Source organism: Echiichthys vipera (assembly GCF_963691815.1).
Source record: "Echiichthys vipera genome assembly, chromosome: 15".
Taxonomy (NCBI): Eukaryota; Metazoa; Chordata; class Actinopteri; order Perciformes; family Trachinidae; genus Echiichthys; species Echiichthys vipera.
Genome location: NC_139840.1, coordinates 26648327 through 26672492, shown reverse-complemented (window position 1 = coordinate 26672492; position 24166 = coordinate 26648327). Strand labels below are relative to the sequence as shown.

Below are 24166 nucleotides of genomic sequence, written 5' to 3'. Positions count from 1 at the left end.
CACTTTTAATAAACTCTGGGTTCACTTCAATTTCGCTTTAATGCAGCAGTTGCACTTATTTAGGAAGTATTTCTTGAGGATTGCAGCAGTATTTTTTTAATATTTCTTTTACATTTTATTTATATGTTTCATACTGACAGCTAAAACTGTTTAACTTTTGTGTTTAATTGTTTACTAATTAAACTTACGTTCGTTCTGACAAACATGCAATTTTTTTGCGTTCCCCATTAACTATGAACCGTACTGTCCTGTACCGTCCTGTGACTTTGAAACCGAGGTACGTACCGCACCGTGGCTTTAGTGTACCGTTACACCCCTACAGAACATGCACCAGAGCATTCAACAATCCCTAAATCATCTGTGACTCTGAGGAGGGCAGTACACACACTGCGTCATGTTCTTGAACCAGACCAGTACATAAAAAAACTATTCTGAAGAGACAGCAGTTCCACTCCTCTGGGTGACTGCAGCAGCTATGAATCACTTAGCTTTCATTTCTACTCTGACTTTCCAAGAAGCTTTCTGGACCATTTTGATCTTTTTTCTTTATAGCAGAGAAACAATGAGGCTGACATCACCCTATGAGTCAAAGGAGACCTTGATGAACTACAGAGGGGACTTTTTCTGTTGAAAGCTGGAGCAGCTATGTTTTCAACTGTAGCCACGTTTGGCTGTAGAGAACTTAAAAAAACAATACACATACTACATCATGTTTAAGACCTTTGGTATCTCACTCCAAAATTAAAAAAGGGCAAGACATATTTAAACTTTAAAGGACCATACCAGTATTTTACTACATAACTGTACCCTGGGTATACAAATAGAAATGATGTTGGCATGAGATTTACTTATTCAACTGTTTAAAAAAAAACAAATACCTGAAGACATTTCGACCGATGTTGATAATTTAATGGTAGAGAACAGAAGATCCAATCAGTAAGTGCCGAAAACTGCAGTTCTCAGTGTCCACTATAGGGATCGACCAATATGGATTTTTAAGGGCCGATGCCGATTTTTTTGAGCCGATATTTGGAGCTGATTCTACATTTTCCCCTCAATTTACATAATAAAAAATACACAATGATGATAACAAATGTTACAAGTCTCAATTTAAAAAAACATTTATTGAACTTCAAAAAGGCGTCTCCAGCAAGCAGGAGCTGCCTGTGGATACCTGTGGTGTCAGCCCGCATCGACACCTAAAAAATATCGGTCTATCACTAGTCCACTAGGGGCAGGTTTCATTATAGAACAGTTTCTCATTGACCCCCATGTTAAACAGGCTGTTTTCACAGCATCATTAAACCTGTTTAAGGACTGGGACAAAAAAACATTCTGGTCTGTATGTTTAGGTCATATCTCCATAACAATACTGAAGGGGGGGAAGTTTATGAATAATTGAGTGACAGCTAGCCTCTGGCCCTCACTTCTCCTCGGAGGTAAACGCCAGCCAGATGGACGTATCTCCCTCCCCCTAACGTCACAAAGTCCGACAAGATGACAACTCCCACAGGTGAGTACAATTGAAGTTGAGAAAATGGACCCCGTTGGGTCTATGTGTGAAAGGAGCTACTCAAAATACAATTTTTTTTTTTAATTGGAAGAAAATATTGAAAAATATTGTCAAGCATGGCCCCTATATCATTAATTCATCCAATCTTCAGCCTCTTGTCCCTGTCGGGGTCATGGGGGCTGGAGCCGATCCCAGCTGACATTGGGCGTGAGGGGGGTCCACCCTGGACAGGACGCCAGTCTATCACAGGGCACATAGAGACGAACAGAGACGAACAGACAGGAACCCTCTTGCTGTGAGGCGACAGTGCTAACCACCACAGCACCGTGTCAACCTGGCATATTTATATGCTTTTTATTTAGATTGCCGCCCTCACCCCCAGGCTAGCAACTCCTTTTCTTCATTTTCTAATTAAATTAATTAAATAAAAAAAAACAACATTATTTTATTTTATGGTCCATGTGCTCTGTACAGTAAGTTATTTCATTGTTTTATTAAAAAAACAAACAGGGGCGGCCGGTGCTTCAGTGGTTAGAGCAGTCGCTCTATGTAATAAAGGCTTGCCAAAAAATAATCAACAACAAAGAAAACCTTCCAAGTTGTCTCTGTATTCTTTTGTAAACATGTATAACACACATAACTAACAATAATAGTACACCAACATTTGACACAAAAACACACAACAGCGTGTAGGCTAATATGAATGTTCCTCCTGAAGTATCCTCTGTGCAGTGTGTTTTATTTTGAAAGACACAGGGGGCAGGCTGGGCTGAACCCGGTAACCTTTCAGAATAAAAAGCACCTGAACAGCCTCAGCAACCACTGGATCACATCACCCAGGAGACAACCCTTTCCTCCGTGTATTACTTTATTACTTAATTTATTACTTATATGACTGTGGCGGATACTTCACCATGAGAGACGTGTATTATCTGTCCTGCGTGATCCTTCTGTGTGGAGTTGACGGACGGACCGTGGACTCCCCAGAGGCTCCGAGCCTCCAGCAGCCGTCCGGGAGCCTCGCTCCTGGCGCCGGCTCACTGTCCGGAGCCCGCCGGGCTGTGCGGAGGAAACGCTTCATCAGTCAGGGCGACATGGTGGCCATCCTGGACTATCACAACCAAGTCCGAGCCAGCGTCTTCCCACCTGCTGCGAACATGGAGTCTATGGTGAGACTAGAAACACTCCGAGGGGCGATGAAGGAGCTTTGTAATCATGTTTTATGACGTCACGCAGGACGCAAAGCAGCGGTGTCGAAACTAAAGGGAACTTTTTCAGTGATGAGAACGATTCAAGTTGGCAGAAATGTGGCTGAGTGAAGCGGGGGACCTGCTCCTCATCTCGTTACCGCGCATGAAAAAGGGAACAGCCCTTATTGTAAAGCGTTTACAAAAACTTAGATCAATCTTAACTAATGCACGACTCATAATTAGTCATGAATAACTGATGTGTGAACTGAGATACAGGGATTCATGACACACCCTGCATTAAATCAGGCACTCAATCATCATGAGTCGTGCATACGTTAAGCATGACATAAAGTGTAATCTCATCTCATCTCATTTCATCTTTAACCTCTTATCCGGGGTCTTGTCGCGGGGGCAGCAGCTCTAGCAGGGGACCCCAAACTTCCCTTTCCCGGGCCACGTTAACCAGCTCTAACTGGGGGATCCCGAGGCGTTCCCAGGCCAGTGTGGAGATCTAATCTCTCCACCTGGTCCTGGGTCTTCCCCGAGGCCTCCTCCCAGCTGGACGTGGAACTTAAAGTGTAATTCTGCGGTAAAAGCATTCCGGAGTATTTTTTCTGCAATCAAGACCATTTTTGTCATCTCTGAACTACTAAAAGAGATATCCTGGGGAGTCACTAACTATCGAATTAGGTGAGCAGCCACCAGTCCACGCTCCATACATGATCCACACAGGGACCTAAACCAGCAACCCTACGGTTCCCAGCCAAGTCACCTATGGACTGAGCTACACTCATTTAATAAACTTTGGGTTCACTAACTATGTTGTTGGTGCTTTGTTTTGTGTGTAGGGACTCTTCTCATGCTGCTGCAGAGGTTTACTGTTATTTTCAGCAGTATTAGTGGTTAAAAAAGACGTTTGAATGTCTTCACCGTACTGCCCCGAGCTAATCACTGTTAACCACGTCCAGCTGTTAGCGACTTCTTGGAATATCTCTGTTAATAGTTGATAAATGAAAAAAAATGTCTTGATAGCTTATTTGATGACTGTATTTGCCGAAAAAGACCCTGGGATGATTACACCGGGCTTTAAAGTTGTTTCTAGCGTGTCTGTGGCAGTAAGATGTAACTGCAGGCGAGCCTGTTTTTTCATCTTGTTACGTTCACGGTCACTATGGCTGTGTTCGAAACTGTTCCCTATCATAGAAGTAGTACACTATGTAGTGTGTAGTGGTGTTCAAAAAAAGCACTCCCCACACTGTGTTCCTGAGGGGAGCAAAGTGTGGGATTTGGAAAAAAAAAAAAAACAGCACATAAAACAGAAAACTGGAAACAGTGTGCATCAGGGGTGGGGAAAAAGGTGAAAGAGGTTTCGAGCACGCTGTGCAACCGTCACCAGCACAGCCTGCAGACCCCACCTGTCGCCCTAGAGGGGGAAAGCTGCGAAGATGTGGGATGGGGGGTTAGGGGGGGGTTTGTGTTGAATATATTTATGTAAGTGTCCATGGATGCGTGTGTTATATTGGCCTGTAGGGTCGCCTCGACCAGCTACCCAACAACAACTGTTCCTCCCCAGCTGACTGCTGTTACTTCCTCATGAAATAAATGAACCGTGGGTTATTACAGCTCACAATCAGGACACACAACCATTGTTAACTAAACCACACTTTAACACCATCCAAATTTCAACTATTTATTTGGGATTTAACATTAAAATGAACATCTACATTAGTACAACCTTTGACCGTCCTCCTGAGAGCAGCTTTGGATCATAAACAGACTGAAAATGAGTTTACAGCTCTGTTTGTTTACATCCAGCTTCTGTCAAACATATATCCGGTGCATGTACAGAAGCAACTATTTGTTAGAGAATTCCAGTGTAGTGTCTGAAATCTGGTTTGCTCATTCCCTATATAGTGCACTGTAAACACTATATAGGGGACAGTGAGTCAGGGAATGATTTCGAACACAGCTCCTCACCTCTCTACTTTCCGGTCAGTTCCCTATATATGACCCTCTTCATGTTAACCTCTTCCATACACACACACACACACACACACACACACACACACACACACACACACACACACACACACACACACACACACACACACACACACAACACACACACGTTCCTATTACACTTCTGCCCTTACTACAAGTGAACACAGCATAACAGTCAGTGACAATCTGGGCTGACAGACCAACCACTGTCAGCAGAGTCACTGGGGGGAATGTCTCCACAGACACACAGATTGGAATATTTGATGGACAGGAACTTTACAGACAATTAACTAGATGAAAATATTACCGACTATAACTTTAAGTAGGATTTGTTGTAAAAGATCACATCTGACCTTATTCAATCAAGAAAATGTTAATGTATTTTCTTTTACACCACTGAATTCATGTGTGAATATTTGACTTTCCCTGTCACCTGTTCATTTCAGTGTTATCATATAAATCATATAAGAAACAGATCTGTGTTATCCGAACATTTGAGCATGTAATCATTTTGTAGTAGACCCCCGAAATAAAAAGAGGAACCTGAAAATGAGCACAATATATAATCTTTAAAACCATCACCTTAATGTTCCTATTGGTTTATAGGGACATTGAGCGCATGGACCCTGCGGGAGATTTCCTCACAACATGGCATCTAAACTTACTACTCTCTCTTTGTTTCCAAAGCACTTAAACTGTTTGACATTTTGTGCAGACGTGGTAAACGTCTATTAAATTATTAAACTGGTTTATTGCTTAAACTCTAAAATTTGTCAAGCATGTTTCTCTACAGTCGATGTAAGTAACTGGAAAAGTCTTTGTCCAACAGGTATGGGACTATGATTTGGCCAGGACAGCTGAAGCCTGGGCTGCCACCTGTCTGTGGGAACATGGACCAGCTTACCTGTTGCAGTTTTACGGACAGAACCTGTCTGTCAGAACTGGAGGGTAAGTACAACACCTCATAGAGGAGAAAAATGTACTGAATTTTAGGGCTGCCTCCGACCAAGGATTTTCTTGGTCATTTAGAGCAATTAGTTGACTAATTGAGGCATATATATAGTCACCGGTCACTTTATTAGGTACACCTGTCCAACTGCTCGTTAACGCAAATTTCTAATCATCCAATCACATTGTAGCAACTCAGTGCATTGGATGTGCTGCAGTTCAAAGCAGCATCAGAATGGGGTAGAAAGGTGATTGAAGTGACTTTGAACGTGGCATTGTTGGTGCCAGGCGGGCTGGTCTGAGTATTTCACAAACTGCTGATCTACTAGGATTTTCACACACAACCATCTCTAGGGTTTACAGAGAATGCTCCCAAAAAGAGAAAGGATCCAGTGAGCGGCAGTTCTATGGGCGCAGATGTTTTAGCCAGAGGTCAGAGGAGAATGGCCAAACTGGTTGGAGCTGATAGAAAGGCAACAGTAACTCAAATATCCACTGGTTCCAACAGAGGAATGCAGGAGAGCATCTGTGAAAACACAACACCACCTACTTTCTAGCAGAGAGGAAACAGCAGCAGAAGACCACACCGGGTGCCAATCCTGTCAGCAACAGGAAACTGAGGCTACAATTGGCACAGGCTCACCAAAATTGGACAACAGAAGATTGGAAATACGTTGCCTGGTCTGATGAGTCTCGATCTCTGCTGCGACATTCTGATGGTAGGGTGAGAAGTTGGCATCAACAACATGAAAGCATGGATCCATCCTGCCTTGTATCAACGGTTCAGGCTGGTGGTGGTGGTGTAATGGTGTGGGGGATGTTTTCTTGGCACACTTTGGGCCCATTAGTACCAATTGAGCAATGCGTCAACGCCCCAGCCTACCTGAATATTGTTGCTGACCATGTCCATCCCTTTATGACCAAAGTGGACCCGTCTTCTGATGACTACATCCAGCAGGATAACGCGCCATGTCATAAAGTGCGAATCATCTCACACTGGTTTCTTAAACATGACAATGAGCTCACTGTACTCAAATGGCCCTCCACAGTCACCAGATCTCATTCCAATAGAGCACCTTTGGGAATGGGAGATATGCATCATGGATGTGCAGCCAACAAATTTGCAATAACTGTGTGATGCTGTCATGTCAATATGGACGTTACTTACATGTTTTAAAGTGGGAGGTTATGTTCTTCTAACGTTTTTACATGTTTAAGGTACTAGGTCATGTTCGTCTAAAGTTCCTTACATGTTTAAGTTGGTAGGTCATGTTCATCTAACTTTACTTACATGTTTTAAGGTGGTAGGTCATGTTCATCTAACGTTACTTAGATGTTAAAGGTGGTAGGTCATGTTCATCTAACGTTACTTACATGTTTTAAGGTACTAGGTCATGTTCGTCTAAAGTTCCTTACATGTTTAAGTTGGTAGGTCATGTTCATCTAACGTTACTTACATGTTTAAGGTGGAAGGTCATGTTCATCTAATGTTACTTACATGTTTAAGGTGGTAGGTCATGTTCATCTAACGTTACTTACATGTTTTAAGGTACTAGGTCATGTTCGTCTAAAGTTCCTTACATGTTTATGTTGGTAGGTCATGTTCGTCTAACGTTACTTACATGTTTTAAGGTGGAAGGTCATGTTCGATGGCGTGATTTGCATGTGACCTTCTTGGGGTCATCCCATATTCTAGACGTCTTTCCCGACATGATTGACTATTAATTATTAACTGTCTCACCGCAATGCACAGCCAAGGGACCCGCCACATTAGCTCCACTGCCCGGGAGCTAGGCTAACAGAACACGTTACTAGATAAACGGGAGTGGGAGTCCCGTTTCTATAGCTAAGTTTTGGGGAAGAAAAAAAAACGGCCCGGTGAGTCGAGTGCAGGCAGCATTTATGATCTCTGATTTAAACTGATATTCAGCACAGTACCATGATGACTGTAAAACACAGACCCTCACAGTTTGAATCCTCCTGCTGCTCCAGATTAGCATCTAGTGTATGTGTCATAGATAGCAGGCTGTACTGCAAGTCATGGTGCAAGAGCGGCTTTTACATTAGCATAACAAAGCTAACATTCACACGGTGTGTTCCTGAACCATTTGTTTGTACAGTTGATCAAAGAGCAAACCATCTTGTCACTTATGGAAACACCACCTCACGAATCAACCGCAGTCCAGGTCGAGATGACGGAGTTAGCATGCTAATCCTGACAACTAGCCCCCGTGGAGAAGTCGCGGCCAGAGGCTAACTGTCACTCAAGAGGCAGCGCCCCTAATTATTCATAAACTTTAACCTCCAATAAAATATAAACTAGCCGTTTTCCAAAAAATTCACCCTCCTAACAAGCGCTTCTAGCAGCGTTTCCCCATAATCAACAACCTGTCAACCCTTTTCATTTTGGGAATGGATTTCAGGATCAGGGCCTCAATAACCATGCATATCCCCTCCAGAACTGTATTCATTGTCAGGGTTCTGAGGAGGACCCAGAAGCAGATCGGACAAAAAGGCAGTGTTTAAACAGTTTATTTGATAAAGCGTGAGGTGGTGAAGAACAGAGAAGCTGGCAGGCGAGGGTTGGATCCCAGAGGTGTGGAAGGTCCAGAGAGTGGCTGGCTCACAGGCGGCGGGGCTAAGCGGACTGGGCTCCCGGGCTGACTTCCTGGAATGATTCCTGAGGCAGAGAGACACGGTTAGTTGCAGACACGGATTGCAAGAGACCAGCTCCAGCAGGCTGAGGCAGACAGACAACCAACAGTAGCAACGACGAAAAATGGCTGGAAAATGTGGTAGCATACACAATACTTCACAACGATCCGGCGTTCACTGCATGTGTGGCTGCTCTTTAAGTACTGCAGGGGATTGATGAGGAGCAGGTGTGTGGGTGACCTCAGCCAGGTGTGTGAGCAGCCAAAGAAGGACACGCCCCCGAGCACTGTCAGAAAAGTGACAAACACCACAAGACATAACAAAAACACCCAAACAGACCTCATGGCCGGGGATTCGTGACAGTACCCTCCTTCCGACAGGAGGCCCCACCTGGCTTCCCAGGGTGCAGACGGTGGAACTCCCTCACCAACGTACCATCCAGAGCCCTTGTTCTGAGCGCAGACGCGACAAGCAGAGACGTAGGACTTGGTGTCAGCCTCCACCGACGGCCACCAAAACCTTCTGCGAAGGAAAGCTAGGGTGCGAGCAACCTAGAAGCGTAGGTCAACCTGGAAGCGTGAGCCCATGACAACACAGAGAATCGGACAGACTGGGGCACAAACAGATGGTCAGGTGGGCCGTTGCCTGGATCGGGCTGGGTCACAAGTGCCTCTCTGACCTTCTTCTCGATGTCCCAGGTGATGGTGCCAACAACACAGGAACGAGGAACAATGGTATCAGCCATTCGTCCAAATCCCCCTCCTTGCAGAACACTCGGGATAAGGCGTCTGGTTTGGTGTTCTGGCATCCAGGCCTGTAGGTCAGGGAGAACTTAAAGCGACCGAAAAACAAAGCCCACCTGGCCTGGCGAGGGTTGAGTGGTCTGGCAGTCTGGATATACTCCAGGTTCTTATGATCTGTCCAAACCAAGAACGGATGTTCAGCCCCCTCCAACCAATGGCGCCACTCCTCCAAGGCCATCTTCACCGCCAACAACTCCCTGTTACCTACATCATAATTCCTCTCTGAAGGAGACAGACGACGAGAAAAGTAGGCACATGGATGCAATTTACCGTCCTTAGGGGAGCGCTGAGAGAGAACCGCTCCAACCCCGATGTTGGAGGCATCCACCTCAACCACGAACTGAGAGGTGGGATCAGGCTGGGTGAGGATGGGGGCAGAGGTGAACAGGTCCTTAAGCCCCTGGAACGCGCTCTCCGCCTCAGTGGACCAGGAATAGGGTCTGTTAAAAGAGGTGAGTGAAGACAAGGGTTCAGCAATACGACTGTAATTCCGAATGAACCTCCTATAAAAATTAGCAAATCCAAGAAACCTCTGTAGCTGCTTCCTGGACTCAGGGCGAGGCCACTCCTGGACGGCTTGGACCTTAGCAGAGTCCATCTTAACCTGTCCATGTGAGACTACGTACCCGAGGAATGAGACAGTGGAGGCATGAAACTCACACTTCTCGGCCTTGGCGTAAAGGCGATTCTCCAGGAGTCTCTGCAACACTTGACGGACATGCTGGACATGTTCAATGGGGTCTTTGGAAAAAATAAGAATAGCATCCAGGTACACAAAAACAAAACGACTCAAGATATCTCTAAGGACATCATTAACTAGGCACTGAAAAACAGCTGGAGCATTCGTAACCCCGAAAGGCATGACCAGGTACTCAAATGCGTATTGAAAGCAGTTTTCCACTCATCCCCTTGTCTGATACGCACCAGGTGGTAGGCATTGCGCAGGTCCAATTTAGTGAAGACTGTCGCCCCCTGGAGGGAATCAAAGGCAGCAGACATCAGAGGTAGAGTGTACTTGTTCTTATTAGTTATGTTGTTGAGGCCCCGGAAGTCAATGCAAGGTCTTAGGCTCTTATCCTTCTTGCTCACAAAAAAGAAACCCGCCCCTAGTGGCGAGGAGGAAGGCCTGATGATGCCAGCTGCCAAGGAGTCCCTAATGTACGTCTCCATAGCCTCTCTCTCAGGTTTGGAGATGTTATACAGGCGGCCTCCAGGCAACGTGGCACCAGGTAACAGGTCGATACTGCAGTCATATGGGCAATGGGGGGGTAGGGACAAGGCCTGAAGCTTGCTAAACACCTCTTTGAGATCGTGATAGACAGGGGGCACATGATTAAGGTCTGGGGCGTCAGGGCTAGAGCTAGGGCTAGTGATGGGCTGGGGCTGAGCTGATCTAAGGCAATTAGCATGGCAGTACACACTCCAGTTAAGGATTTTGGCTGCAGACCAGTCTATATGGGGATTGTGTTTGGTTAACCAAGTGTAACCGAGGATAACAGGCATATAAGGTGAGTCCAAAACAAAAAAGCTAATATCCTCAATATGATTACCAGAGAGCTGGAGACGGACTGGGCAGGTCTTGATTTTCACTCTGGCCAGGAGTCTGCCATCCAGGGTGTTAGCCTCCAAGGGAACCTCCAGAGGCACCGTGGAGAGGCCGAGCTGTTTGACAACAAGAGAATCCAGAAAACTTTCATCTGCCCCTGAATCAATCAAAGCCTGCAGTGTAATGGACTGACCTTTATGGGAGAGGGTAATGTGAAGCGGGGCTCGCTGATGGGAAGCTTGGGAAACAGAGGCGCGACTCGCTAGGACGCTTCCTCCTACTAGCGAGCTAGTTTGACTGCCGCTGGGAGCAGGTGGCAATGTAGTGACCGGGCTGGCCGTAGTAGAGACAGCTGTTAGTTCTTCTGCGTCTCTGACGCTCCTCCTCATCCAACTGGTAACGACCCAGCTGCATGGGCTCGGCAGCCGGGGAACTCTCCCTCCTGGAGACGTCCTGAGGAACTGGAGCAGGGTTGGGGGGTGCGGGGCTTACCGAACCAGCAGAGCGGGGAGCCCGGGAGCGTTCGTAGCCTCCAGCCTGGCGTCTCTCCCTCCGGCGTTCCCGGCAGCGGTTGTCAATGCGGATAGCGAGTGAGATCAAATCGTCCAAACTGGAACTCTCTGGGTAAGAGATGAGCTCATCCTTCAAAAGGTCAGTCAAACCATTAGAAAAAACAGCAGAAAGTGCATCATCATTCCACCTGCTTTCCACTGCTAAAGTGCGGAACTCAATGGCGTATTCGGCCACACTGCGACCCCCCTGTCGCAGTGCAAACAACCTCTTAGATGCATCTTTACCCCTTATAGGATGGTCGAACAGCTTACGCATCTCCCCTGTGAATGCGGCGTAGGTGGCGGTGACTGGTGACTGCTTCTCCCATGCAGCAGAAGCCCACTCCAGCGCTTCACCTCAGAGGAGCCCAATCAAATAAGCTATCTTTGACCTCTCAGTTGCATAGGTGCGGGGCTGCTGATCAAAAACAAGTCCACATTGCAATAAAAAGGAGCGACAATGGCCGAGATTACCATCATACCTCTCAGGTGCGGGAACCCAGGGCTCCCGATCGGAGGCGGAGAGTGAGGGGGAGGCGGCAGCAGCAGAGGGCCCGGGCACAGAGGCGACGCTGGCTTGTGAGCCGAGTTGGGCTCGAAAGTCAGTCAAACTGGTGGCAAGAGTCTGTAACCCAGTTGTGATTTCTCTGAGGGCCTTACCATGTTGTCCTAAAACAGATTCTTGATGGGTTATGGCTTGACGTAGTCTGTCCAAATCAGCTGGGTCCGTCATGGCCGGATCGTACCGTCAGGGTTCTGAGGAGGACCCAGAAGCAGATCGGACAAAAGGCAGTGTTTAAACAGTTTATTTGATAAAGCGTGAGGTGGTGAAGAACAGAGAAGCTGGTAGGCGAGGGTTGGATCCCAGAGGTGTGGAAGGTCCAGAGAGTGGCTGGCTCACAGGCGGCGGGGCTAAGCGGACTGGGCTCCCGGGCTGACTTCCTGGAATGATTCCTGAGGCAGAGAGACACGGTTAGTTGCAGACACGGATTGCAAGAGACCAGCTCCAGCAGGCTGAGGCAGACAGACAACCAACAGTAGCAACGACGAAAAATGGCTGGAAAATGCGGTAGCATACACAATACTTCACAACGATCCGGCGTTCACTGCATGTGTGGCTGCTCCTTAAGTACTGCAGGGGATTGATGAGGAGTAGGTGTGTGGGTGACCTCGGCCAGGTGTGTGAGCAGCCAAAGAAGGACACGCCCCCGAGCACTGTCAGAAAAGTGACAAACACCACAAGACATAACAAAAACACCCAAACAAACCTCATGGCCGGGGATTCGTGACATTCATGGATGACATCCTTTGTCCGATGGTGGATAAGGATGAGGACAGTGTGGTTGAGTCATTCACCGAAGGAGAAACCGTCATGTCCCTCGACACCCTACAATCCTCTCTCAGGACAAGTCCCAGAGGCAAACCTTGGGGAGGGACAGAGAGCGTAACTGTTCAGTATTCTCTTTCTCAGTTCGACGACATGTTTGATGGTCATCTTGGACACATTTCCCTGACTGAAAACTGAATCAATACAGGAGACGCAAGGCCTATTAATCTCCCTCCATATCGTACATCTCCAGCCAAAAAACGTCTAATCGAGGAGCAAGTACAACAGATGTTGCAGGATGACATCAACGGACTGTCTACTAGTCCATGGGCTGACCCGAGCTTCTGTGTGGACTTAACAGCGTGTCGCTTGAAGTTGAAAAATTTTGACTTTTTAAGCAACGTCGCGCGAAGCTGTGCCACGACAGCCAATCAGCCTTGAGAAACATTCATGTGGCTCACCAAAGCGGCCATTGATGCAGTCCTTGGGGGAAACCAGTCTGTTCCTGTGGTTATAATATAATGGATATAACTATGAACTGTGGATGGCAGCGACATGCCTTCGGGAATCTAGTCTGCCAGAAATCCAGACGAAGAAGAAGCAGAAAGCCCTCAGTGCAGAGTGAAGCTGAGGAGGAGACTGGGCAGCAACTGTACAGCTTCAGAGGTTTAAACTAGCGTTCTCTGTGATTTAATCGCCTCTATTGCTTTTGGTGTGAATGCAAGAGAACAAGAAACACTGACCAATCAGAGCAGACTGGGTTTTTTCAGGAGGGGGTCTTAAAGATGTTAAATTGTTATTAATGTTATATATATAATACCAAAACTATCATAACAAAGATAGAAGACTTCATTTGTGGAAGCAGACTGACTGGACACTGAACATTGCTGCTGAGTGCTTTTATCACTGTATGTGTTGTGAGCTTGTTGTCAACCCTCTTTTGGCGTAGTGTTAAGTTAGCTCTCTGTCTCTCTCCTCAGTACCAACTGTGTGCACTCTTTCCACCACAGGTATCAGTCTATTCTGCAGCTGGTCAAGCCTTGGTATGATGAAGTCAATGACTATGTATTTCCCTACCCCCGCTTCTGTAATCCCAACTGCCCCCTGCTCTGCTACGGGCCCATGTGTACACACTACACACAGGTGAGAGAGCTCATCATCACTTGTCTTTGACTGTCATATTTCTCCTACTATATGTCAAATGATGATTTCATACCTAGGTCAGCAAGTTGTGCAAATGACTACACTATATAAATATATCTATATAAAAAAATCTAAGTCAGACCTCATGGTCTTGAACTACAGGTCATGATGTATAACATCAACTCAGCTAACCAACCTTTGAACTTTGCTATAATAAAGCAGGCATAAAAATCACTCACCTTTCGCCGCTTTGAAACCAAAATAGGTGTGTGTGTGGGGGGGTGTATGGAGGACATGGGGGTATAGCAGAAGATCATCACCTCACCTGAACGGTCTGAAGGGCCTTGCATCACCAGTTTTTTTCTCCGAGAAGGTCATGGAATACTGCTACCTGATTGGTTCGTGAAGTGTACACAGTTCACTCGAGCAGACCAAAGCACTCGATAGCTGAAAAGAAGACACCTCAGTAATTTGTAAAGTGGAGGAGCCTAACTGAATTTGGTGAGTGAGGGTTTCAATAATTTTAATAATTTCTGGTATATATAAGTTACCCAGCAGCTCTGTTGACAGAGGCTTAACGTTAGCTACATATTATATATTACTAAAAGAATCAAAGCTGCTGAAAGAGGCATCGTGTCATTGACACATAATGTTAGCTAACACAGCAGGAGAGATAAGATATGCTGAGGCGAGGGGACTGACTTGAGGCTGAAGGTAAAGTTGGTTGAAGCTAACGTAATGTTAGCTTTTCATGCAAGCTAGACTGATTAGCTAGCTAACTTTAACATTAAGCTAAACTAGAAGCTAACATTAACATTGTTTTTCTAGAATGATAGTGTTAGGAGAGAAAGATGATGTGGTTGTCAAACAACTGGATGCAAGGATCAAGTGCAGCTGGACCCGGCAAAGTCGCAGTAACAGAACAAGAGCTGTCATTCCATGCAGATGTGTTCAGGAAGGTCAGTAAGCAGGGATTTGCAGGTTGCATTCTCTGTCAGAAATACATTAAAATTTGAATATGGAGTGAGAATGAGCAGAACACCACCATCTGGTGTCTCAAGATCATGGTCGCAACAACAAAAAATAATTCCAGCAGTCGGGTTGGCAGGTTTGTTGCTGAGTGTGTCAAGCGATCAGCCTGCGTCTTGTCAAGTGATGCATCATACAGGGTAACAACTAATTTGGACTAAAGTTACCGTTACAGCTGTCACAGCTAAGTAAACATGACAGTGATCTTACCGATCAAGGAGAAACGTAGCCATTTGGGCGTCTTCCCAGCTTTTAATACAATCCAACCACACATTGTTGCCTGTAAATTATTGTCCACTTTTAATCTTGATGCGGTTATGGTGAAATGGGTATTGGACTTTTTAACGTGTAGGCCCGAGGCAGTTAGAGCTAATTGTGCTCTGTCCTAGAAGCAGTCCTCATCCATCAATCAAAATGCTTTGTGTTTGGTATATACAGCAAAAGGTGTAGGGTTTTATCGATTTCCTTCAGAAGAAAATACATTTATCCAGGTGAACCTGTGGGTGAGGAGGTTAAAGCAAGTTGGTCAAACAGAGAAGACCTCCACTGCCTGGAGGAGGAGGAGCCTCTTCTAACGGGGCAGATTGGGAACCAAACCTCCATCATTGTGTTTGTGGAGACATTTTCTCACAGAGAAGACATCTGCGTCTCCAGACGGACACTTTTTGGCTAAATTCTATCAAACTTTCTGTTGAACCTACAAATATAAATGATGGTGTAATGTTTAGAGTTAATTTAATGGTGTTAAACTAAAGTCCAACTTCTTATCTTTGTAACCAAATAACGGACTAATTTATCTTTGTGTTAACCAGAGTGGTCAAAAGGACGCTAACAGCGGTGAATTAGCCGTGTGCTCCGATCTAGTCGGCCACCCCGATCTCCTCGCCGTCAACACTGGGAGCTGCTGGTCGTCCACATTAACATCAATGCTGTCAAAACATCCAGGACCATACTTTAGTCCTTCACAATAAAAGGACTTTAACAGCTCCAAAATAAACCGCAAAGTCTTAAAATCATTTTTAATGTAAACCACCACCTGAGCCACTCAGGTTGAGCGTCGCCCAAACATTCTCAATGCTTTCTATCATCAAAGTCACTTTTGTTTACTAATTTGACATGTAAATGTTCATGTACAAATATGAAATTTACCTTGTAGATTCTTAGAAGTGTGTAAATAAATTCTACTTCCACTTTGGTGCAGATCACCCAATAATTCAAGCCATTTTTACTCTGGTTAAATGACATGGAAGGGCTTGCTTACAAGTGGTGCCATTGTAGAACACTTCAGCTTTTGCCACCTGGAAGAACGTATATTATTGTCGTGCCGTCATGGTGTATTGTCGTATACAAATTACTGCAGGAGTAGACACAACGACAGGCACCTTTTGAAGTTTGCAGATGACACTGTGTTATTCAGTCTGCTCCGGGAGGAGGAGGTGGATCATGGGCCAGTCGTGGAAGACTTTGTAGAGTAGTGTGACAACCACTTCCTGAAGTTAAATTTTAACAAAACTAAAGACATGGCCATTGACTTCAGGAAAACCCCCCACCCAATCCTCCCGACTACAACATAGGGCTCACTGGTTGAGTTTGCTGGGAGTTATAAGTATCTGGGAACAGTCATCGACAAGAAATTGAACAATAACCTAAACATGAATGCAATCTGTAAAAAGAGAGTTTCCTTATTGCGTATACTGAATTATTTTAGTGTTGACAAGACAACTGTTGGCTTTATTTTATAAATCTTTTATTGAGTCCATTTGAACTTTTTTTTTATTTTGTGGTATGGGAACCTCACAGTTCAAAACAAAAAAAGTTTGTCCAATATTGTTAAGTAAAATCATTGGGGCACAGCATTAAAAAACAATAGGTTTAAAGCTATGGTCTACATTCTGAAAATCAGTTGAGCCTCTGAGACAGATTTGAAAAAAGCCTCAACTGCAAAGATGATAAGATGTACTAATTATTAGGGATGCTCGATATTGGCTTTTCTGCCGATATCCGATATTCCGATATTGTCCAACCCTTAATTTCCGATACCGATATCACCCGATACAGATATCTGCAGCCTTTTTACACCAAAATTCATCACATATCACCTATTATGGAATTAACACATTATGCCTAATCTTATTGTGATGCCCCACTGGATGCATACATAAATGCAACATGGCTTTTCATATGTAAACACAGTCTGTACAAAATAAGTTATTGAAGAAAGTGCCAAAAAAGTGCCATTAATTTATTTGATTGTGTTTTTAGAGAGAATATTTTGCCTCAAACAACACTACAGACAACATCACAACAAGGAAGATGCATAGCTTCAGTCCAGAGTAGTAAACAAACTTAGTTTTCTTTTTCCAGACTGAGTAACCGGCCATAACTTGGCAAATAATACAATCAATAAATTAGCAGTTAAGCTCAACATGCTGACCTGTATTGGATCTAATGGATACAGCACCAGAAATTACCTTCTCGACGTGACTGTAAACAACGCTGTACAATTCAGGTAAGCACTGGTCTGAGAAATACTTGTGACTGGGCGTTATACAGACATAACGGGGCTCCAGGAACTCCACAAGTTTGGTGAATCCGGCATCTTGGACGATAGAAAAAGTTTGTTTCTCAGTGTCGGCTGTTGCTTCTTTTCATCACTTTGCTGCACAGATGTAGCGTATAACTCCGTATGCTTCTTCTTGAGGTGGGTGATCAAATTTGATGTTCTAAAGGCAGACGCCTTGTTTCCTCCTCTCATAACTAACGCCTTACAGTCATTGCAAAGCGCACATTGACTGTTAGTAGATGACACTTGGAAATACTTCCAAACCACGGACATCTCATGCACCGGGAGAGCTGAAGCTTGTTAGCCCCGGTTAGCAACCTACGAGTGAAGCGTGTTGTTGTTGTTATACGTCATCAAGCACGCGCCTGTAAACGGCCCGTGTTGCATTCAGGTACACTCGGAAATGCTGAAGCCTACAGAACTAACATCGGTTGTAAAAAACCCGATACCGATAATTCCCGATATTACATTTTTAACTCAATATCGGCCGATAATATCGGTGGGCCGATATTATCGGACATCCCTACTAATTATCCATTATAATAATTAGCACTTTCACTTGTAATAACATTATTATTGAGGAGGAATAATTACTGTATTTTACACTTACATTTATTCATCTTTCACAGGCTTGACTTTGCAAGGCCGTGAGATGAAAAACAGGGTCTGTCAGAGTCTGTGGCTTAAGGAGACAACAACAGTTCTACGGGTCAGCATCTACATGGGGAGTATGTCATGGTACTTGTGTTTGGTATTACTTAATATTACACCTGCATGCACTGCATGTCATGCCTACATTAGTAGGGCTCTGGGAGAGATGGTGCTGGAGGATGCCATGCTGCTGCCATTCAGGGAGGTTTACCTGGGACAGGAGGCTGACACATTCAGGAGCCAGAATCCCAATCATGCTGCAAGTACCCTGCATAACCCGCATGACCTTATTTTCAATTGTTTTTGAGACTTATGTGGGTGTTTTGTTTCAGCTATTGGTGCCATTCCTGGCGGACGTCAGAAAAGCCTGCATCACCACGGCAGTGTATCTCCTTGGCCAGTCCGAACTTTGGCCACTTACAGGCAACCATCCAGCTGAAGAGGCAATAATAAAATTGAAAGTTTTTTTTGCCATATAACCAGGTACTTTTGGATTTTTGTTACCTAATTTCCTTACACTGACTTCAAATTCTCATCTATTTCTTGGCAGACTGAGTAGTATGCTGAGGCACCTCTTTCCAGCAGACCAGGATATTCAGAGATAACTTGTGCAGGTCAATGCTGACCTGACCTGACCCAGTATCAAGGAGGGAAAGAGCAAGGTCTTCAACAAGACAAACAAGTACCCCTCCCTGCCTCTCCATATTTCATGGACCAATGAATGACATATTGTAGGAGGCAACATGAATGTATCAACATTTAATGCAACCCAGATGGTCAAGTACACCCTACAGTCCAGGAAGAAGATAGCCGTGCAGCTCTTAAGAAGGGAAGATGTGAAGTTCTGGAGGTGGACGGAACACTATGCAGGAACATCAACTCTGCAGCAGCCACATAAAAACGCCAGCAGAAGAAAGAAAGCAGCAGCAGCAGCAGCTGAGCAAATATGGCTCCCAAGCATCTGACAGTGCTCAGCAAACCGAAAGACAGACAGCTGAAGAAGAGAAGAGAAAGCAGGTCATGGAGACACTGATCCAGGCAAAGTAGAGAAAATGAGACCCCTGCTCCTTCACACCCATATTCATCTTCAGATTGCACTATTAAAGTTGTGCTCTTGCGCATTTCATGAGAGAAGTTGTCAGTCTCTTCTTATATAGCATAATGTTACCATGTATAGATAGCATCAGGTGCATGCTTACAAAAACACTTAAAGTGTAGTTTGAGTTTGCTTTGGTTTTATATCACCTTTAGTGATTCACATAAGTTCATTTAAAACCACAGAAGCCCAAACAGTCAGTGCTTCGCAACACCAACGGGCTACATTTATGAATGAGAGTTCAGTCACAAAAGGACATTGTTATCAGTGGCGGCTGCTGGTCTTTCAAGGAGGGGAGGCTCATTTTTCCGGCCTACATCATAAATGATGTTTGTTTATTTATATGTAAACTCTATCCTTCGTTCCTTTTCAAGAAAATGATCCGTGACCTTGACGTACCAACTAGGCGTCTTTTTTAGGGACATGACCAGCAAAAGACAAAAGTCTCTGGGGATCGGTAAAGTCTCCGGATCAGTTCAGAACAACGGAATGAAAAACTTGCACAATGCTCCGCTGGATGTTTACTCTTCAAGATCCCTTATTCGCTCATTTAGCTGTCAATCAAAAAAGGATTCCGCCTCAGACAGCTCATCCAATCATCATGCAGTAGCCGAGCGTCCGGGCCAGCCCACTGTCCCATAGACCCCCAAAGAAGCTGAGCATCTAATAATTATGAGCCTTTCAATTGATATCTAAGCCCATGGTGGCATACGACGATAGCGTCTGTCCTGGGGACTTGGTGTGGACTTCGGACAGCCATGTATCCCAGAATGCATTTCACATCAACTTGCTGCTTCCTCCGGAGTGTGGACTCCCGAGTCGAACTTGCAAAGTCTGAACTACTAAGCCCACAAGTCCGAACTTGGAATACTTGGTATCGAGAAACAGCTCATATGTAGCCGATAGTTAGATTTCTCTCACAAAGTGTTTAAAGAAACACATAGTAGTGTACCGTTTAGTTGTGAATGAAAAAGTTTGTGACCTAGTCTATTCAAAACCAAGCCCCACCCTCCAGCCAGACAAACTTTCTAGATCATCACTTTCTCACAGTCTTTCCATGCTATCTGATGAGCAGCTGTCCGCAGTAACAGCTCTTTCTTCTAGGGCAGAGTTTAAATTAGCAAAATATTATGGCAATGGCCCAAAAACTACAGCTGGGGATGTGCTTAGCCATTGCCGATATATTTGTCCAATCGCCCAATCCTAAAAACAAACTGGCGAACACTTGCTTGACAACTGCTTTAGGGAGCACTCACACTGTCCTTACGCACCGGGCCAAAACAGGTTTAACGGGTAAAGCCTAGTGTGTTTGACCAGTGTGAGTGCAACCGCTCCGTGTCTAGCTGCGGCCAGTTGGCCGTCCATAGCCCGTTTGAGAGAGGTGGGCTTTTGCCATTTTATGTGCGCCTGTTCGGACATAGAAAAAAAAAAGACGGACCATGCGCGGACATTTAACAACAACAACAATGGGGGCGAAAGGTTCAAATTGGTGTGATGCGGAGGTGGAGTGTTTACTGCAGATTTGGGCGGATGAAAATATTCAAAAACAGTCGTACAAGGCGACAAAAACGTTGAGGTCTATGGAAAGATTTGGAAACAAAGCGACGCATCGCGATGACGTGTTGGACAGTGTGACATGATGGACAGGCAAGAAGCATTTGGGCGAGGCCAAGGCAGTGTAAGTACAAACGACTGGCCAGCGGGGGGAGAGGGAGGGGGGGACAAGTACCCTAAAGCCTGGGGCGTGGTGCCGAAGGACAGTGTGAGTGCGCCCTTAGTCCTGCCTGTGGCACTAATTGGCTAATTGTTAGTAATTGTTGAATGATGATAAATCATCAAAATCATCATATATTTGTGTGTCTTTGTTTCAGATGGTGTGGGCGTCCACCAACAGAGTGGGCTGTGCAGTGCAGACCTGCTACAACATGTTCGTGTGGGGAAATCTGTGGAGAGAAGCCACCTTCCTTGTCTGCAACTACTCCCCTAAGTATGAGTCACCCCTCAGGGTGTAAATCTGTGGGTATAGAGGAGAAAATGCAATGGAATGAATGCGGGGCTACTAAGTTAAAGTCACAATTATTTTGGTCAATATTGAGACCACAAGTGACCTTTTTTTTCTTTTTTAATAAGAGTGAATCTTTCTTGAACTTTAAATATAAAAAATCACATAAAAAGATAATGTAATATATATAAATCAAATTAAAATAAATATGATATAAATATATGTACATTTAAATTAATAATGTGAAAATGTTAAAAAAAAATGAATTAGATCAAATATGTTGTAGTGCATTGCCACAACTTAGTGAAACCCCCTAGACATATATTCAACATTTCAGTAGTCAGTTAGTCATATTCAGTCAGTAAATCAGCAAGCAGGTGACTGCACCATTGTGAAGGAGAGGGGGGAGCAGCATTTGTAACACAAGACAAAACAAGAACATCACTGTGGAACGAAATGCGACACAATAATTTTTTTATGGTGATTATCGTGTTTTCATCATCGTCGGAAGCCAGAACTATAGCTGAGAATAAAATGGGATTAGGTGCCCCGTCCTACATGAATGTGACACCGATTTTTCAGTTTCAGCTCTTTGTCATGAGATCACTGATGTTGTTTCTACTTGATCCTTAGTATCATTGCACAGTACAGGTGCTATTACATTTCTGAGGAAAATGTTTGCGTGCACGCTGCTGAAATACTGAAACAGCTGAGGTTATAGTCGAAGTAGCAGCGGAAATACATTTACTGAAAGAATGAATGATCTGGGGCCTCATTTGTAAAACTGTGCGTAGGATTCACGTCAAAGGTGGTGTACGAACATAAAATGTTAGGATTTATAAAACAGTGTGCACGCACGTCCTACACCGGTTTCCTTTTATAAATCACATCAACTCTCAATGCTTTTGCAGCTTCATGTCATGCCCATAGATGCCTATAAATAGTCAACGAAACGCCCAAAATTAATATTCATATGGAGAGAGGAAAACAAACACAAAAAAATCAATGTGAAGTTCACGTTCTTGTTGGAGAAGTGGAAAAAAAGGAAACATATTGTTTGGAGGGCACAGTGTGGACGTTACTAAAGACAAAATGGCCCTCGAGTGGAGACACGATGCAGACACAGTTAATGCAGAGTCCGAAGGCTGAAGAGATGAATGAAAGCATTTTCCTTCTCACTCTGTGCTCTTACAGCAACATGAGTGCAGTCAACAGCCATTACATTTGAGAAACAGGACACTGCTGCAACTTGGGCTGTTTCATTTCCCTGTTCTCAGAGATCCAGACAAATAAAGACTGTATTAAACACTGATATATGATAACTATATCAAAACACAGTTTCTCTCTTTCATCCTTCTGCCGTCGGTGTTGCCGTTTCTCATTTCTCCCATTTCTTTGCCTGAGCCGGGGTCAGAGTGAGGTGGAGGAATGCACATTCTCCTGTCAAGTTTGCTTTTAATAAATCCCAAAGTTTGCCCTCTTCTGTGTGTACCCCACCTTTATAAATGAGGCCCCTGGACATGTTTTAGTCTGATGAGTAGATGATAGTTGGAGGGTCAGTGTTAGTGCGTCTGCTGTTTCCACATCACCTACTGTATATCAAGGATTTATGTCATGTTGATAAAAATGTATGGAACTGGTTCTCTGCTAAATATTCTTAACCCAAAACACATCCAGGCATTACTTTGTTACACAGTGGAAGATGGTTGAGCCAGCCAATTGAGAATTGATGAATCATGACCTCCACTAATGAAGGGGAATGTGTGAAGCATTAGATCAACCAATGATCAACCGGTTCGATTATGAAAGTGCTCGAAGGAGCATCTCATGAACCTTCTGTTGGCAAACATGTAGGACAGAGCACAACACAGTGTCACAATTTCTGACAGTGGAAGAACAAGGAAATGAGCAGGGTCAACAGACACAGACACAACAGTAACAGAAAATACTCAAAAACATGTTATACTGACAACAGGGGCGAAGCATTCTGTTTATCTTGTTTGCAAACAATGACACAAGGACTTGTTAGATGGCTTTTACTTACTGTTTTGCAAATGTTGAGAATGATTAGAGAAATGTACCAGAGACACTGAGAAAAACTTTATTGTTTGAAGGAAGTTTCGAGATAAAAGTATGAATGACTATGAAGACGTTAAAGAGAAGGTGAGAAGATGCAAAGATGGGCAGAATGTTAACGCGAAAGAAGGTTGAAGTGGTTAAAGAAGAAACAGGAAGGAGTAAACTAGAGAATATGAACACACTCATATTATATTATTGTTTTCCTCTCCAGGGGAAACTGGATAGGAGAGGCTCCGTACAGAGTGGGCATTCCTTGTTCAGCCTGTCCATCCATCTACGGAGGTGCGTGCAGCAACAATATGTGCTTTCCAGCTGTCCAGTCCAACTACATGTACTGGTTCAAGTAAAGAGTCAGGAGAACGTTGTTTGTGGTTAAGCTGCCTGTGACTGCATGATTAAGTATAAAAATGAATATTTGTTGAACTGGCAGACAACTGCTTACTCATGACAATTAGAATGGAGATCAAAATGTAGGGGAGAACTTTAAAAAAAAAAAAAAGGCAGCCCGAGCCTGTTGTATTTTGTTTTTGACGTGGCTCTCGGTCTTCTAATATAACAACTTTGCATGTTTTATTGCTGTGTGTACTATAATTTGCTTTCATATATTTATTTTTGGTTGTTTTCTCTGTGAATCACTTTGAGCTACATTTTATGTATGAAAGGTGCTTTAAATAAATAAAATGTTTTATTATTATTATTATTATTATTATTATTATTATTATTATTATTTTTATGTTGTTGTTGTAGGGAGTACATGTAGTGATTCTTATGTCATGATATGCAAAGGACAGTCTGGTTCATTAATGCTCTGCATGCAATGCACTCAGCTGTTGTTGGTAGGCATTAGAGCTGCAACTAACGATTATTTTCATTGTCAATTAATCCGTCAATCATATTCTCGGTTAATGGTAATGATAAAAATTGTGTTTACCGAACCCAAGAAGACGACCTCAAATGTCTTGTTTTTTTCACAACTCAGAGATACAGTATACTGTATTTAGTTTAACCAGTGCTTTAAGTGGAAAAAATAAGTGCCAGTACCCTTTATTCCCCTGTTGGCATGTGTATC

The 24166-nt window shown here is 44.2% G+C and overlaps 1 protein-coding gene across 1 annotated transcript; it reads left to right on the top strand.

Moving 5' to 3' along the window:
- Positions 1-2427: 2427 nt before the first annotated feature.
- LOC310958232 (peptidase inhibitor 15-like) lies at positions 2428-23444 on the top strand (the record flags this gene model as incomplete). The annotated part of the gene is made up of 5 exons (XM_083929081.1): positions 2428-2682; positions 5534-5652; positions 13545-13677; positions 20888-21003; positions 23309-23444. 5 exons carry the CDS (start codon positions 2428-2430, stop codon positions 23442-23444), a joined length of 759 nt encoding a protein of 252 aa, XP_083785207.1.
- Positions 23445-24166: the final 722 nt, after the last annotated feature.